The sequence below is a fragment of the Nerophis lumbriciformis genome, linkage group LG20 (assembly GCF_033978685.3).
Source record: "Nerophis lumbriciformis linkage group LG20, RoL_Nlum_v2.1, whole genome shotgun sequence".
In the NCBI taxonomy this organism is placed as follows: domain Eukaryota; kingdom Metazoa; phylum Chordata; class Actinopteri; order Syngnathiformes; family Syngnathidae; genus Nerophis; species Nerophis lumbriciformis.
Genome location: NC_084567.2, coordinates 11799676 through 11817059, shown reverse-complemented (window position 1 = coordinate 11817059; position 17384 = coordinate 11799676). Strand labels below are relative to the sequence as shown.

Sequence of the window (17384 nt, the reverse complement as noted above, 5' to 3'; positions counted from 1 at the left end):
TATATGTATGTATGTATGTATGTATGTATGTATATATATATATATATATATATATATATATATATATATATATATATATATATATATATATATATATATATATATATATGTATGTATGTATGTATGTATATATATATATATATATATATATATATATATATATATATATATATATATATATATATATATAACTAAAGGGTTTAACGCCATCTTGCTGATTGTATTGTACCTAATGTTCGGTACGGAAATTTAGGTTCCAAAAACGCGGGCTTATTAGTGACCCTCTGAGCTCCTCAAAAAAGCCTGAAGGCTATGGAGTGTTTTCTATTGGGGCTCCAGTACTCTGGAATGTTCTACCACCAATAGTTCGAGACGTTAGCTCAGTAGAAGCAATCAAGTCCCGTCTTAAAATTCACTTCTATATTCTAGCTTGTGCATACACGGATCCTGTTTAGACCAGTTGACCTGCTGCTTCTCTGTTTTGACCCAGAGGACACCAGGTGGTCAGGGATCATTTCTGGAGAGGTTGCAGTCTGGAGGACTGGGTGAAGAATTGTTTAATTATTTATTTTATTTTGACATTGCTTCAAGTTGTTGTGCACTGGGGATTAGATCGTAAACTTGTTTTTTTTTCTTGAGTGTGATGCCATGTTTGTTGCAGATATTTGAAAGAATATCTGCAAGTCAGAGTTCATACAGGACCCCCAAACATAGCTGGCCCTGTCTATGCCTGTAACAGTTGAGTTGTTTCGTTTTATTGACATATTGTTTCAGGTGTTTTTGCATTGGGGATGAGATTGTCATGTCTGACTTCCACTCCGCAGCAGTAGGTGGCGGTAATGCACCATTAAGAACGCCAAACACTAAACAGAAGTACGTCGTCCTTGCGCATGCGCCTACTGAGCCGCTTCCGGTAGGCCGAGCACTCGTGTAGAGACGAGCGACATAGTGTGGTCTATATGTTTGTGGTCATTCCTGCATTTATAGCTTTCTACTTATTTGTTTATCGCACCACTAACTACACTTTTGTTAATTTTTCTTGTCAGGATAAACTCGCCTCAGTGAACTGACGCTTTTCAGGCTAGCTTAGCTCGCTAGTTAGCTTAGCGTGCTAGTTAGCTTAGCTTGCTAGCCGCGGAAGTTATCAACACATCGCTAAGCAGAGAAAATGTGTAAAGTACAAATGTTGAGAGTGTTGGTGAATCAGCGACTAAATGAGGCTGTGGAAGAAATATTTGTAGTGTTGGAAAGAACGATAGCAGAGTACGAAGATGAACTTTCCCGAACAAAAGAGGAGAAGGAGCGACAACGTCAACTACTGGACGCTGTTTTCAAGAAGCTGCCGAGAACAGGTTTGTTTACTTCTTACTCTCACATGTTTACTAACTTTATATTTGTTAGCAGAGATGTGTTGACAGTAGTCCTCGCGTGGTAAACTCTCTGAGGCCTCGGTTAGCTTTATGTTACCATCTCTTATGTTAACGGGTCGGTTTTGACCCATGTCTTAAATCAGCTGTAAAATACACTAAAAACAATTATATAGCATCCAATTTGTTTCTCATCTCTTGGTTACCTTGTTAGGCTTCCTTATCCATGAAAATATTGGTTTTAAATTAAAACCAATATTTTCATGGATATTATCCGATGTTATCGGCCGATAAATGCTTTAAAATGTAATATCGTATTATCGGTATCGGTTTCAAAATTATCAATATCGGTTTCAAAAAGTAACATTTATGACTTTTTAAAACGCCGCTGTGTACACGGACGTAGGGAGAAGTACAGAGTGCCAACAAACCTTAAAGCAGGGGTCACCAACCTTTTTGAAACCGAGAGCTACTTCTTGGGTACTGATTAATGCGAAGGGCTACTAGTTTCCATCCATCCATTTCCTACCGCTTATTCCCTTTGGGGTCGGGGGGGGCGCCTGTCTCAGCTACAATCGGGCGGAAGGCGGGTACACCCTGGACAACTCTCCACCTCATCGCAGGGGCTACTAGTTTGATACACACTTAAATAAATTGCCAGAAATAGCCAATTTGCTCAATTTACCTTTAACTCTATGTTATTATTAATAATTAATGATATTTATCTTTGTGGAAACACTGATCATCTTAATGATTCCTCACAATAAATATATATAGAAACAGATAAATATCAATATGCAACACTTTATTTTTATATTTTCTCTAAGTGCACATTTTTCAAATTGAACATTTTCAAATGATCACTTCTAAGACAGTCTTGTGAAATCACAATATCCCATTTTAACTAGCTAGCCACTAAAATTTGTTTAAGAAATCATGAATTACCATGTTTGTACAAATAATAACTCATGTAAAACACAAAAGTCAACTCTCAAATTTTTAAATAAAACATGTCACACTTTGAACTGGACACCAAATCTGTTTTCTGTTTCTTTGTCAGTTAGTGAAGACCAAGTCTTTAAAATATTTTCTTGGATTTTCAAATTCTATTTGAGTTTTGTTGAGCAAAGCGAGACCAGCTTGCTAGTAAATAAATAAACATTTAAAAATAGAGGCAGCTCACTGGTAAGTGCTGCTATTTGAGCTATTTTTAGAACAGGCCAGCGGGCTACTCATCTGGTCCTTACGGGCTACCTGGTGCCCGCGGGCACCGCGTTGGTGACCCCTGCCTTAAAGGCACTGTCTTTGCGTGCCGGCACAGTTACACAATATATACGGCTTTTCACATACACAAGTGAATGCAAAGCATACTTGGTCAGCAGCCATACAGGTCACACTGAGGGTGGACGTATAAACAACTTTAACACTGTTACAAAGATGCGCCACACTGTGAACCCACACCAAACAAGAATGACAAACACATTTCGGGAGAACATCCGCACCGTAACACAACTTAAACACAACAAAACAAATACCCAGAACCCCTTGCAGCACTAACTCTTCCGGGACGCTACAATATACACCCCCGTTACTCCCTACCCAAAACCCAGACACCCCAACCCCGCCCACCTCTACCTCCTCATACTCTCTCAGGGAGATCATGTCCCAAATTCCAAGCTGCTGTTTTGAGGCATGTTAAAAAAAATAATGCACTTTGTGACTTCAATAATAAATATGGCAGTGCCATGTTGGCATTTTTTTCCATAACTTGAGTTGATTTATTTTGGAAAAGGAGGACTCTTGATATCATATGAAAGGTCTGAAGTGACATTGTTGCCCGAAATATTTCTGCCTGTCGATGCGTCCCAGAGACTATCAGTGGCCTCATTGCAGGATCTGTACACTCCAGCAATAGGAAGAACACCAATATAAGCATCCAGGTATTCCTCATCCATGTCTTTCCACATGTGTCCATCGACTTTTTTTCCTTCAAGGTTTGTCATGGCAATGATGACTCTTTTTAGTGACAATGGCATAAATAGCTCAAAACATGTCTTGATGTCAGTGACTCTCGTCACAGCAAGCCTTGAGATTCCAGGGGTCATTTTGATGACATTTGCAGCAGCTATGTAAATCATGAGGTACTGAGCTCCAACAGATCTTACCATTTTTGGACTTGAATCTTTCAGCGGGAGTAGCTTCACCACCGGTGACCTCCTCATCAGACTCATCAGATGTGTCTGTGTCTTCTGGATGATACTCCACATTGACTTCCTCCTCAAAAACCTGTTCATCCGTATCACTATGCTGCTCTGTGTCCTCTCCCTCTTTTTCACTAAAAATATTATCCAGAACTTCTCTCACTGTAAATCTTTTTTTCATTTTTGCATGCTGCAAATTGGAGATGTGGCGGCAAGGCGTAGTGGGTAGAGCAACCGTGCCAGAAACCTGAGGGTTGCAGGTTCGCTCCCCGCCTCTTACCATCCACAAATCGCTGCCGTTGTGTCCTTGGGTGGGACACTTCACCCTTTGCCCCCGGTGCCACTCACACCGGTGAATTGAATGATGAATGATAGGTGGTGGTCGGAGGGGCCGTTGGCGCAAATTGCAGCCACTCTTCCGTCAGTCTACCCCAGGGCAGCTGTGGCTATGAAAGTAGCTTACCACCACCAGGTGTGAATGATTGATGGGTTCTACATGTAAAGCGACTTTGGGTACTTAGAAAAGCGCTATATAAATCCCAGTTATTGTTATTATTATTATTATGTGCACTCTGCAAGGCACCAACTCTATACTGAATTGACCTCACATGTCTGGACATGCCCGTCTTTGTTTGTTTTTGTACTGGATAACAAGGTAAAATGAGCATCCCCTAAAGCTCACATGATTGGGAGAGGAGCTGGCTGTCAGTGTGTTCAGTTTTTGCTCTAATTATTGCTTTATAATCTTATTTTTATAACTGGGTCAAAACCGACCCTAACAACACCAAGGTCATAATTTCAACCAGAGCATTTTATAATTTAGTGAGAGAGACATTTTTTTTTATTTTGTTGAAAAAGAGGTTCCTGACAAAGTCAAAAAGCCTTGATGCAAAAAAAATAAATTTATGTGGTTCTTTTAGGCATTTCAAAACTAAAACGGGTCGGTGCCGACCTTAACACAAGATGAAGGTTAAATTAACAGGACTTGTTCTTTCTCGATAGGTAGTACAGACAACTTAGTCACCACAGAACACTGCCGGCTAGTGGTCATTGTGAGAATGACACGAGAGAACACAATAGGGAAACCTCACGATATTTCGTCATTAACACAAAAGAACACTTGAAAAACACTTTGTCGTTTAAAAAAACAGAATAGGAAAAATGACAATGGAATATTGTTTTTATTTGAATAGAGACAATACAGTTCAAAGGAGTTCCAAAACAATGAATGCAACTGCACAGTGTCTATAGCTAATGCTAATTTACATCCTTAACATAACATATTTTTTATATATATATATATATATATACACATACATACACACACACATATATATATATATATATATATATATATATACACACATACATACACACACACATATATATATATATATATATATACATATGTATATATACATATGTATATATATATACACATACATACACACACACACATATATATATAAATATACATATGTATATATATATATAAATATACATATGTATATATATATATATATATGCCATCCATCCATCCATCTTCTTCCGCTTATCCGAGGTCGGGTCGCGGGGGCAGCAGCTTAAGCAGGGAAGCCCAGACTTCCCTCTCCCCAGCCACTTCATCCAGCTCCTCCCGGGGGACCCCGAGGCGTTCCCAGGCCAGCCGGGAGAGATAGTCTTCCCAGCGTGTCCTGGGTCTTCCCCGTGGCCTCCTACCGGTCGGACGTGCCCGAAACACCTTCCTAGGGAGGCGTTCGGGTGGCATCCTGACCAGATGCCCGAACCACCTCATCTGGCTCCTCTCGATGTGGAGGAGCAGCGGCTTTACTTTGAGCTCCCCCCGAATGACAGAGCTTCTCACCCTATCTCTAAGGGAGAGCCCCGCCACTCGGCGGAGGAAACTCATTTCGGCCGCTTGTACCCGTGATCTTGTCCTTTCGGTCATGACCCAAAGCTCATGACCATAGGTGAGGATGGGAACGTAGATCGACCGGTAAATCGAGAGCTTTGCCTTCCGGCTCAGCTCCTTCTTCACCACAACGGATCGATACAGCGTCCGCATTACTGAAGACGCCGCACCGATCCGCCTGTCGATCTCACGATCCACTCTTCCCCCACTCGTGAACAAGACTCCGAGGTACTTGAACTCCTCCACTTGGGGCAAGATCTCCTCCCCAACCCGGAGATGGCACTCCACCCTTTTCCGGGAGAGAACCATGGACTCGGACTTGGAGGTGCTGATTCCCATATATACAGGTAAAAGCCAGTAAATTAGAATATTTTGAAAAACTTGATTTATTTCAGTAATTGCATTCAAAAGGTGTAACTTGTACATTATATTTATTCATTGCACACAGACTGATGCATTCAAATGTTTATTTCATTTAATTTTGATGATTTGAAGTGGCAACAAATGAAAATCCAAAATTCCGTGTGTCACAAAATTAGAATATTGTGTAAGGCTAATACAAAAAAGGGATTTTTAGAAATGTTGGCCAACTGAAAAGTATGAAAATGAAAAATATGAGCATGTACAATACTCAATACTTGGTTGGAGCTCCTTTTGCCTCAATTACTGCGTTAATGCGGCGTGGCATGGAGTCGATGAGTTTCTGGCACTGCTCAGGTGTTATGAGAGCCCAGGTTGCTCTGATAGTGGCCTTCAACTCTTCTGCGTTTTTGGGTCTGGCATTCTGCATCTTCCTTTTCACAATACCCCACAGATTTTCTATGGGGCTAAGGTCAGGGGAGTTGGCGGGCCAATTTAGAACAGAAATACCATGGTCCGTAAACCAGGCACGGGTAGATTTTGCGCTGTGTGCAGGCGCCAAGTCCTGTTGGAACTTGAAATCTCCATCTCCATAGAGCAGGTCAGCAGCAGGAAGCATGAAGTGCTCTAAAACTTGCTGGTAGACGGCTGCGTTGACCCTGGACCTCAGGAAACAGAGTGGACCGACACCAGCTGGACTGCTGCTGAGTGGTCCAAAGTCATGTTTTCTGACGAAAGCAAATTTTGCATTTCCTTTGGAAATCGAGGTCCCAGAGTCTGGAGGAAGACAGGAGAGGCACAGGATCCACGTTGCCTGAAGTCTAGTGTAAAGTTTCCACCATCAGTGATGGTTTGGGGTGCCATGTCATCTGCTGGTGTCGGTCCCCTCTGTTTCCTGAGATCCAGGGTCAACGCAGCCGTCTACCAGCAAGTTTTAGAGCACTTCATGCTTCCTGCTGCTGACCTGCTCTATGGAGATGGAGATTTCAAGTTCCAACAGGACTTGGCGCCTGCACACAGCGCAAAATCTACCTGTGCCTGGTTTACGGACCATGGTATTTCTGTTCTAAATTGGCCCGCCAACTCCCCTGACCTTAGCCCCATAGAAAATCTGTGGGGTATTGTGAAAAGGAAGATGCAGAATGCCAGACCCAAAAACGCAGAAGAGTTGAAGGCCACTATCAGAGCAACCTGGGCTCTCATAACACCTGAGCAGTGCCAGAAACTCATCGACTCCATGCCACGCCGCATTAACGCAGTAATTGAGGCAAAAGGAGCTCCAACCAAGTATTGAGTATTGGACATGCTCATATTTTTCATTTTCATACTTTTCAGTTGGCCAACATTTCTAAAAATCCCTTTTTTGTATTAGCCTTAAGTAATATTCTAATTTTGTGACACACGGAATTTTGGATTTTCATTTGTTACCACTTCAAATCATCAAAATTAAATGAAATAAACATTTGAATGCATCAGTCTGTGTGCAATGAATAAATATAATGTACAAGTTACACCTTTTGAATGCAATTACTGAAATAAATCAAGTTTTTCAAAATATTCTAATTTACTGGCTTTTACCTGTATATGTATGTGTATATGTATATATATATATATATATATATATATATATATATATATATATATATATATATATATATATATATGTATGTATGTATGTATGTATATACATACATATATATATATATATATATATATATATATATATATATATATATATATATATATATATATATTAAGGGCTGCAACAACTAATCGACTAAATCGATTAAAATCGATTATAAAAATAGTTGTCGATTCATTTAGTCATCGATTCGTTGGATCTATGCTATGCGCATGCGCAGAGGCTACTTTTTTTATTTTTATTTTTTTATATATTTTTTTATAAACCTTTATTTATAAACTGCAACATTTACAAACAGCTGAGAAACAATAATCACAATAAGTATGGTGCCAGTATGCTGTTGTTTTTTTTCAATAAAATACTGGAAAGGATAGAAATGTAGTTTCTCTTTTATCCGATTATTAATCAATTAATAGACGTAATAATCGACAGATTAATCGGTTATCAAATTAGTTGTTAGTGCAGCTCTAATACATATATACACACACATATATATATATATATATATATATATATATATATATATGTATGTGTGTGTGTGTGTGTGTGTGTGTGTGTGTGTGTGTGTGTGTGTGTATATATATAAATATGTGTGTGTGTATATGTATATATATATATATATATATATATATATGCATATACAGTGAAATAAAAAAGAAGGTAGGACCTAAAAAAAAGTACAACTACATTAATGTGTGCAGTTTTGATTTCCCTTTAGCTAACATTTCAACTTTGTTTTGAACAGATTCACATCTGACATTAAAGCAGCAGCAGAATCGAAAAACAAGTTGACTTTATACGCTTAATTGTGTTTCATTGTATCTATTAAACCATGTACAATTGTATTTACAATCCGCAAAGTATGTGAAAACATACAGACGTTCTAAACATCACAATACGCCATAAATTCAGTCAGCCATTTTAAATATTCCTCTCCGAATACCGTCAGCTATTTTAGGAGAGTAACGCTTTTGCACTCTGACCACATTATTAGATCAGTCATACTGGAAATATGCAAACATTGGAAAGAGATTTGGTTTTTATCATTTAGAATCCTTATGTAAGACAATAACACATGACAACAGAGACTCTTACCAGGAGGACTTTGAGTTGGATACGCAGACACGGTACCGTGAGTACGCTTCCAAACATTTGATCGCTTGCCTGTACGTGTGTGCCGCTATGTGCATGTCACGTAAATAATTCAATGTACACACCCTGATGATCATCTTGTGTGATGACTGTATTATGATGATAGTATATACAATAGTATATATCTGTATCATGACAAGTTGAAAAACTTATTTGGGTGTTACCATTTAGTGGTCAATTGTATGGAATATGTACTTCACTGTGCAACCTACTAATAAAAGTCTCAAAAAGTCTCACATACGTAACTTTGGGGACTTTGGGGAAATATATGTGCTGTATGAACTTTGGGGAGGTGAACAGTACTTTGGGCTGTGGGATTGAGTGTGTTGTGCAGGTGTTTGAGTTGTATTGGCGGGTTATATGGACGGGAGGGGGGAGGTGTTTGTTATGCGGGATTAATTTGTGGCATATTAAATATAAGCCTGGTTGTGTTGTGGCTAATAGAGTATATATATGTCTTGTGTTTATTTACTGTTTTAGTCATTCCCAGCTGAATATCAGGTCCCACCCGCCTCTCACAGCATCTTCCCTATCTGAATCGCTCCCACTGCCCTCTAGTCCTTCACTCTCACTTTCCTCATCCACGAATCTTTCATCCTCGCTCAAATTAATGGGGAAATCGTCGCTTTCTCGGTCCGAATCGCTCTCGCTGCTGGTGGCCATGATTGTAAACAATGTGTAGATGTGAGGAGCTCCACAACCTGTGACGTCACGCTACTCGTCTGCTACTTCCGGTAGAGGCAAGGCTTTTTTATCAGCGACCAAAAGTTGCGAACTTTATCGTCGATGTTCTCTACTAAATCCTTTCAGCAAAAATATGGCAATATCGCGAAATGATCAAGTATAACACATAGACTGGACATGCTATCCCCGTTTAAATAAGAAAATCGCATTTCAGTAGGCCTTTAACTTGGGCACACATATCTATACCTTTGGCAGTTTTAAGCCAGTAATTTCCAGGAGTTATCTCACCCGCTGAGACGCTTACTTAATGTGTTGCCTTCATTATAACACTTACATAGGGCTTTTAACTTTTTGCGGCTCCAGACAGATTTGTTTTTTGTATTTTTGGTCCAATATGGCTCTTTCAACATGTTTGGTTGCCGACCCCTGAACTAGACCCACCCAAACAAAGCAAAAATGTCTCCCACGTGTTCCTTTTTAAGGTTTCCCCATTTTTTAAGGTTTCCTTATTTGCTTTTTCTTTTTGGTTTCTTGCTCTTCTTTCTCTTTTTGATTTGCCCACACTGTATTCAAGATTCAAGATGCTTTATTGTTGTCCATTCTTTAACATGTACAAGACACATAAGAACTGTAATTTCATTTTCGGCACAGTCCCACTAAGAGCGGACATACGTTACAAGGGGACAAGACGGGACCGCCAACGGATCAGCCACTTACGGCGCTCCTTAAAAAAGGTGACATTGGGAAAGGGGGAAGAGTAAAAAAAATATCAGTCTAAGGCTGGACCCTCAGGAGGGGTCCAGACTGAGTTCGAGGAAAAAACCTCACATAGCATAGCACACATAAACATGATACATGTAATCACAACAACTCGCAACAGAGGGGGGCGGGGGGTTAGGGCCCTGGAGGCCGGCGTGCTGCTGTAAAGCGCTACTCAGCCATCCACAACCCCGGAGGAATTAAGCAGTGGTGAAGGCGTTGATTGGGGGAGGGGCGGGTGCGTGCATGTATGCCCAATTAACTTGGGTGAGATGTTGAAATGTTTTTGTGGACTGGGGCCGATCTCAAAGTTCGACACCAGGTGTTGTTGAAAAAAAGGAAGGTCAAAAGCGTCCATCGTTGAGGAGTCCTCGGGGGAGTTCTTCAGAACAGCCTGTTCCTGATAGCATCAAGGCCATTCGAGGGAGTCAAATCGTAGATTAAGATGTTGTTTTCTTCGAGCAGTCAAAACAATGACCTGCCTGCTCTGTGTGTCTCTGCTGGATCTCTCAAATTCAATTGAATTCTTCCTTCTCAGCAAGCTTCTCCAAGATGAGATCCATTTTGCGATTCAAATCAGAAATCGCCCCAGTCTGTGTTCCTACAGCTCGACCCAAACCTTCCATTGCGATGAACAGCCGTTGGGCTCCTTGAGTGGCTGCCATCGTCTTCCGAATTTGACGATACACCAGAGCAATGCCCAGCCCAATCAGCAGGTGCCCCGCGATCACGGTTCCAAATAGGTAGATGTCTTCCACTTCCTCGATGGAAAGGACTGAGAGGCACATGAGTCTCCATTTATCTCAGGAATCTCTCACGTACCCTGCAGCAATGGTTCCATCAGGGCAGCCAGGCTCCCCCGAACCTCTTTTCCTTGTCGAAAAGACTTTGTCAATTGCGTCGAGAGTCCAGCTGATCATATCCATGTTTGATATTTAGATTTGAGGACAGCGCAAAGAAAGAAGCTTCAAAAAGTTCGGACAAGACAAGGACACAAGAAAGCAAGCAGGGAAGGAGGGAGCGGAGAAAAATGCGACCGCCCTCACCAAGAGGCAAGACAAAAAATTCCTTCAAAGATTTGCACAAGATTCCGTAAAAACAATTTGTATCCTGTTCTGTTTTGTCCTTCGGGTGTATGAGAAGCTCTCTTTTTTATATGTAAAGCTTTACTGCTCAGGTTATTTTGTATTTTTTCATGACTTGTTTTATTACTTCTGTTATCCCTGGACAAGGACATGGTCTTTTTTCATTGACTAAAGCTGGACTTTTCTAAAGCGTTTGTTTGTTTTCTTGTCTCCGACAGACGGCTTTGAAGAAAATCTTCCGTGGCAGCAGGAGTGGTCTTCCAGGATGGAGCAGGAAGAGGCACAGCCAGCGCAAACTAAGGGGGATGAGGAGTACCCACAACCCCCTTACCTTAAAGAGGACATGAAGGAGCCTCAGCTCATTCACATTGAAGAGGAAGATGAGGAGCCACTACCCCAGCATATTAAGGAGGAAGGGGAGGAGCCACAGCACCCTCACATTAAAGAGGAGGAAGATGAGGTGCCAGATTCCCCCATGTCAAAGAGAAATAGTCAAAGCCCATCTACCTTAAAAATTAAGAGGATGAGCCACAAACCCCCTCAAAATAAAGAAGAGGAGGAACACAGCATTAGTCAAGACGGAGAGCGTCTTAAAGGACTGGAGGAGGTTGATGTCACCAAGATGCCATTGACCGTTGTCATTGTGAAGAGTGAAGACGATGAGGGTGAAGGTGAGGAGAAGGGAGAGGTGGAGCCTCCAACTCCACACATGACAACAGAAGCTGATGGAGACCACTGTGGAGGATCACAAGCAGACAAGCTCTTCGCTCCACTATCAGATAGTGACGACATAACGTCACACTCTCCTGACACTGATGATGAAGAAGATGATGACACTGAGGATGAAGACTCTAAAGCTGACATGACACGTCACACTGACAACAAACACTTGAAATGCTATTGCTGTGACAAAACGTTTAAATACCCATGTCATCTGAAAACACACATGAGAACGCACACTGGAGAAAAACCATTCATGTGCTCAGTTTGCAGCAAAAGCTTCGCACGAAAGCAGCTTTTGAAATTACACATGAGACTGCACACTGGTGAAAAAACATTATTGTGCTCCGTTTGTAGTAAAAGATTCCCTACAAAGCAAAGTTTGAGATTACACATGAGAATGCACACTGGAGAAAAACCATTCGTGTGTTCAGTTTGTAATAAGAGATTCACTCAGAAAGGAAATTTGATGAGACACGAGAACACACATCGGAGAGAAAGTGTTGAGTTGCAGTGTGTGTGATGAAAGATTCTCATATACCATGTGGTCAGAAGTTTACATACACTTGTAAAGAACATAATGTCATGGCTGTCTTCAGTTTCCAATAATTTCTTCAACTCTAATTTTTTTGTGATAGAGTGATTGGAGCACATACTTGTTGGTCACATGAAACATTCATTAAGTTTGGTTCTTTTATGAATTTATTATGAGTCTACTGAAAATGTGAGCAAATGTGCTGGGTCAAAAGTATACATACAGCAATGTTAATATTTGCTTACATGTCCCTTGGCAAGTTTCACTGCAATAAGGCGCTTTTGGTAGCCATCCACAAGCTTCTGCTTGAATTCTTGACCACTCCTCTTGACAAAATTGGTGCAGTTCAGCTAAATGTGTTGGTTTTCTGACATGGACTTGTTTCTTCAGCATTGTCCACACGTTGAAGTCAGGACTTTCATTCATTCTAAAATGTTAATTCTAGCCTGATTTAGCCATTCCTTTACCATGTTTGACGTGTGTTTGGGGTCATTGTCCTTTTGGAACACCCAACTGCGCTCAAGACCCAACCTCCGGGCTGATGATTTTAGGTTGTCCTGAAGAATTTGGAGGTAATCCTCCTTTTTCATTGTCCCATTCACTCTCTGTAAAGCACCAGTTCCATTGGCAGCAAAACAGGCCCAGAGCATAATACTACTACCACCATGCTTGGTGGTAGGTTTGGTGTTCCTGGGATTAAAAGCCTCACCTTTTCACCTCCAAGCATATTGCTGGGTATTGTGGCCAAACAGCTCAATTTTTGTTTCATCTGACATCACATGGACAAAGATAAGACCTTCCGGAGGAAAGTTCTGTGGTCAGATGAAACAAAAATGGAGCTGTTTGGCCACAAAACACAGCAATATGTTTGGAGGAGAAAAGGTGAGGCCTTTTGATCCCAGGAACACCATGCCTACCGTCAAGCATGGTGGTGGTCGTATTATGCTCTGGGCCTGTTTTGCTGCCAATGGAACCCAGCCGATTTGGTCACATTTTCAGTAGACCCATGATAAATTCATAAAAGAACCAAACTTCATGAATGTTTTTTCATGAAACACAAGTGTGCTGGTGAGAACACCTGCAGCAAATGAAGATGCAGGATGTCACATGGTTGATGCAGGTGATCACATCTGCTGTACAGATTTAATTTACAAAAGAATGGTTGGATACGTCTCTTGTTGCCTTATTTGCATTTGACTTTATTAAATGTTTGAATGGGTAGTACGGTGGCGCAGTGGTCTTTCTTTATGGAGTTTGCATATTGCCCCGTGACTGCGTGGGTTCTCTCCGGGTACTACGGATTCTTCTTCCCACCTCCAACGACACACACCTGGGAAAAAGCGGTTTGGCATCACTATTTAGTCCCTAGTGTGAATTTTGTCTATCTGTGTTGGCCCTGCGATGAGTTGGCGACTTGTCCAGGGTGTACCCTGCTTTCCGCCTGAGTATAGCTGGGATAGGCTCCAGCACCCCGCGACCCAAAGGGGTACATGCGGTAGATGGAAATGTTTGGATATATTTAGTGTTCGGGGCAGGAGGGGAAGAGGAGACAGAGAGATAACAAATACAGTATATGAAAATATGATACCAGTAATTACAAAGAAAAACTAATTAGTGAAGTAGATGGTAATGACAACAAATATTATTACACAACAATTGAAACAAAACACCAATAGAAATAACAATATTGAACTAGAAGAGGTCATTCCTGAAGGAATTGCGTGTGAATGTAGTATGGATGTAAGAATAGTTTGAATGTTGGAATGGTTTAAATGTTGAAGAGTTTGAATTTCCAGGAAAACCTTAATTTGGTTTGAAACTTAGAAAAATGTCCAATTCATTTCAATCGGAATTTCATGGAAATGTGGGAATTTAGGGAAGAAAGGGATTTTTTTTTTTTAAATGCTAAAAAAATGTTAATGTTCTGAATGAGTGACGGTCGGTTGTTGGTGTTGGAATTTTCATATCGGCCGAGAAATGTTGAAGTAGTAACATGTTGAATTGAAAAATGGCATTACGGAATTTCGGGAAAATCTGGAATTTTTGTCCTAATTAGAGGAATGCTTGGACGGTGGAACGGTTGAAATGCGTTGAAAAATGTGAAAGGAGTAGTCGCCAGAAAAAAGGGTGAAAATTGTCAGAGTTTGTAGGTGCCGAACCCCAAGATGCAGAGAAGGCGGAAGGCATTGTGCAAGAAAACATGATTTAATTAAACACTAAGGCAAAACAACAAACAAAAGGGTAATAACAAAAGGCGCGCACAAGGCGGAGAACAAACTTGGTTATGAACTAAAATAGCACAGAGGCTAACTTTGGACAAGAAACAAAAACACTTACTGTGACACGAAGGAACTAGGACATGAGCAGAGTGAAACAAAAGTAGACAGAGCTACATTGACAAGTATTAAGACAGGTAGTAATGACAATGACAATGACAATAATCCAGCACTGACTGGAGGGGAAGGCAGGTTTAAATAGCAGCTGGCTGATTGACACCAGGTGTGGCCAGGTGCCAATCAGCCACAGCTGAGGGGAAGCAGCACTCAGGGAGACAATCAGGAAATTAAGACAAAATAAAAGCGCTGACAGAAAACTAAGACAAACGCAGAGGAAAAACTAAAACACAGTCAAACTGTCAGGGACATGCCTGACAAAAATAGGGCTATGGAAAACCAGAAATGATGGAAAATCCTGGAATTGTTTGGAACTTGGAAAAAGAGTAGTTTGAATGTCCAGAATGGTGGAATATGTTGAAGGTGGAATGGTTTGAATAGTTCGAAAAAAAAGTGGAAATGGTGGAAGTTTGAAAAATGGCCAATTCATTTTGAATGGGGAAAAATGTCCCGGAAAACCTGGAATTCTGGGAAATCTGGGAATGTGTCAAGGGAAAGCCCGCGATTCCTGAATAGGCTGAACAGTTTGAAGTTGGAACGATTTAAATCGGGTGAAAAATGTGGAAGGTAGAGCGCGACAAAGTCTGGAGAAGAAGAAGAAGTTGAATAATAAATATGAATGTTGGTGTAGAAAAGCATATGTGTGAATGTTTTGGAGCACTCACACAATAACGATGATGAAACAGTACTTACCATATTGTACAGATGTATAAACACAAGTGTGCGTACAAAAAAAACTAAACGGTTTAGCACCATCTTACCTTGCTCTGGAATGTTCTACCGCCAATAGTTTGAGACAGTCGCTCAATAGAAGCAGTCAAGTCCTGTCTTAAAACTCACTTCTATACTCTAGCTTGTGCATAGATGGATCCTGTTTAGACCAGTTGACCTGCCGCTCCTCTGCTTTGTCCCTCCCCCTGCCTGGAGAGAACACCAGGTGGTCAGGAATCATTTCTGGAGAGGTATAGCAGTCTGGAGGAGGTGCTAACTGAGCAGAGTTGTGATCCAAGGAGAATCAGTCTTCCACCCTGACTATTTGATGGCTTCCGGGTGGACTGGACTCTCACAATATCTATTCATGAAAAGAAGGATCACAGATTTAGAATAAAACACTTTATTGTCATTAAACATGAGAGCATGGTCAAAATACAGCTACTCTGTTAATATATAAGTAGACATGAGTTAACAATGTGTTAAAATGATGTGGGTGAAGGCTTGTTTAATTGTGTGAATGCTCCCAAACATTCACAGACATATGGTTTTCTACACCAAAATTCATCTATTCTTCTTCTTCTTCTCCAGATTTTGCAGCACTCTACCTTCCACATTTTTCATCCGATTCAAACCGTTTCACCTTCAACACATTCAATTAATCCTGGAAATTCAAACAACCATTTTTACACCTTCAACAAATTTCCAGGAATTCCTGTTTTTTTCTTACCTTATTTCCAACCTTTTTTAGTGCGATGACTCCTTTCACATTTTTCAACCCATTTCAAGCGTTCCACCGCCTATTTGGGACTCGTGGGATTTCCCTTGACACATTCCAAAGATTCCCAGAATTTCCCGTTTTCCGGGACATTTTTCCCCTTCAAAAAGAATTGCCATTTTTCAAACTTCCATTTCCACATTTTACAAGCAATTCAAATCATTCCACCTTCAACACATTCCACTCATCCTGGACATTCAAACTATCATTTTGCCAAGTTCCCAAAAATTCCAGGAATTCACAGAATTCCCGTTTTTTTCTGTTGACTACTCCCTCCACATTTTTCAACCCACTTCAACCGTTCCACCGTTAAAACATTCCTCTTAATCAGGACAAAAAATGTTTTATGAACTGGAAAAATCCTTGGTTTTCCCGAAATTCCAGGAATTCCTTAATACCATTTCTCAATTAAAAAAGTTACTACTTCAACATTTCTCGACCGATTTGAAAATTTCCAACACCAACCATTCAGAACATTCAAATGTTTTAGCATTTTCAAAAACAATTCCCGCTTTTCCCGAAATTCCCTTTGAAATGAATGGGACATTTTTCAAAGTTCCAAAACCCCCACATTTTTTATCCGATTCAAACCGTTCCAACTTCAAAATATTCAGCCTGTTCAGGAATTGTGTGCTCTCCTTCAATAATTACAAAAAACCCCGGATTTCCAAGAATTCCCAGTTTTTAGGGACCTTTCCCCATTCATAATGAATTATCCATTTTTCAGACGTCTACAACTCCCACATTTTCAACCGAATCAAACCATTCCACCTTCAACACATTCAATTAATCCTGGAAATTCAAACAACCATTTTTACACCTTCAACAAATTTTCAGAAATTCCTGTTTTTTTCTTACCTTATTTCCAACCTTTTTTAGTGCGATGACTCCTTTCACATTTTTCAACCCATTTCAAGCGTTCCACCGTCAAAATATTCCTCTTAGTCAGGACAAAAAAACAAGTTGGTTTAAGGACGTGAAAAATTCCCGGTTTTCCCGAAATTCCGTAATACCATTTTTCAATTAAAAAAGTTACTACTTCAACATTTCTCGACCGATTTGAAAATTTCCAACACCAACCATTC

The 17384-nt window shown here is 40.5% G+C and overlaps 2 protein-coding genes across 2 annotated transcripts in view; both read left to right on the top strand.

Moving 5' to 3' along the window:
- The window catches only part of LOC133619871 (uncharacterized), a 47514-nt gene that overhangs the window by 16908 nt on the left and 13222 nt on the right, over positions 1–17384 (top strand). The gene's annotated exons all lie outside the window — the stretch shown is intronic.
- On the top strand, positions 919–12743 carry LOC133619419 (uncharacterized). Its single transcript, XM_061980422.2, has 2 exons — positions 919–1352; positions 11381–12743. The coding sequence occupies exons 1-2, from the start codon at positions 1169–1171 to the stop codon at positions 12403–12405; spliced, it is 1209 nt and encodes a 402-aa protein (XP_061836406.1). The 5' UTR covers positions 919–1168; the 3' UTR covers positions 12406–12743.

Coding starts and splice junctions, on each gene's coding strand:
- LOC133619419 (XM_061980422.2), top strand. CDS start 1,169: ATGTGTAAAGTACAAATGTTGAGAGTGTTGGTGAATCAGCGACTAAAT. Junction 1,353..11,380: donor CAAGAAGCTGCCGAGAACAG/GTTTGTTTACTT, acceptor TGTCTCCGACAG/ACGGCTTTGAAGAAAATCTT.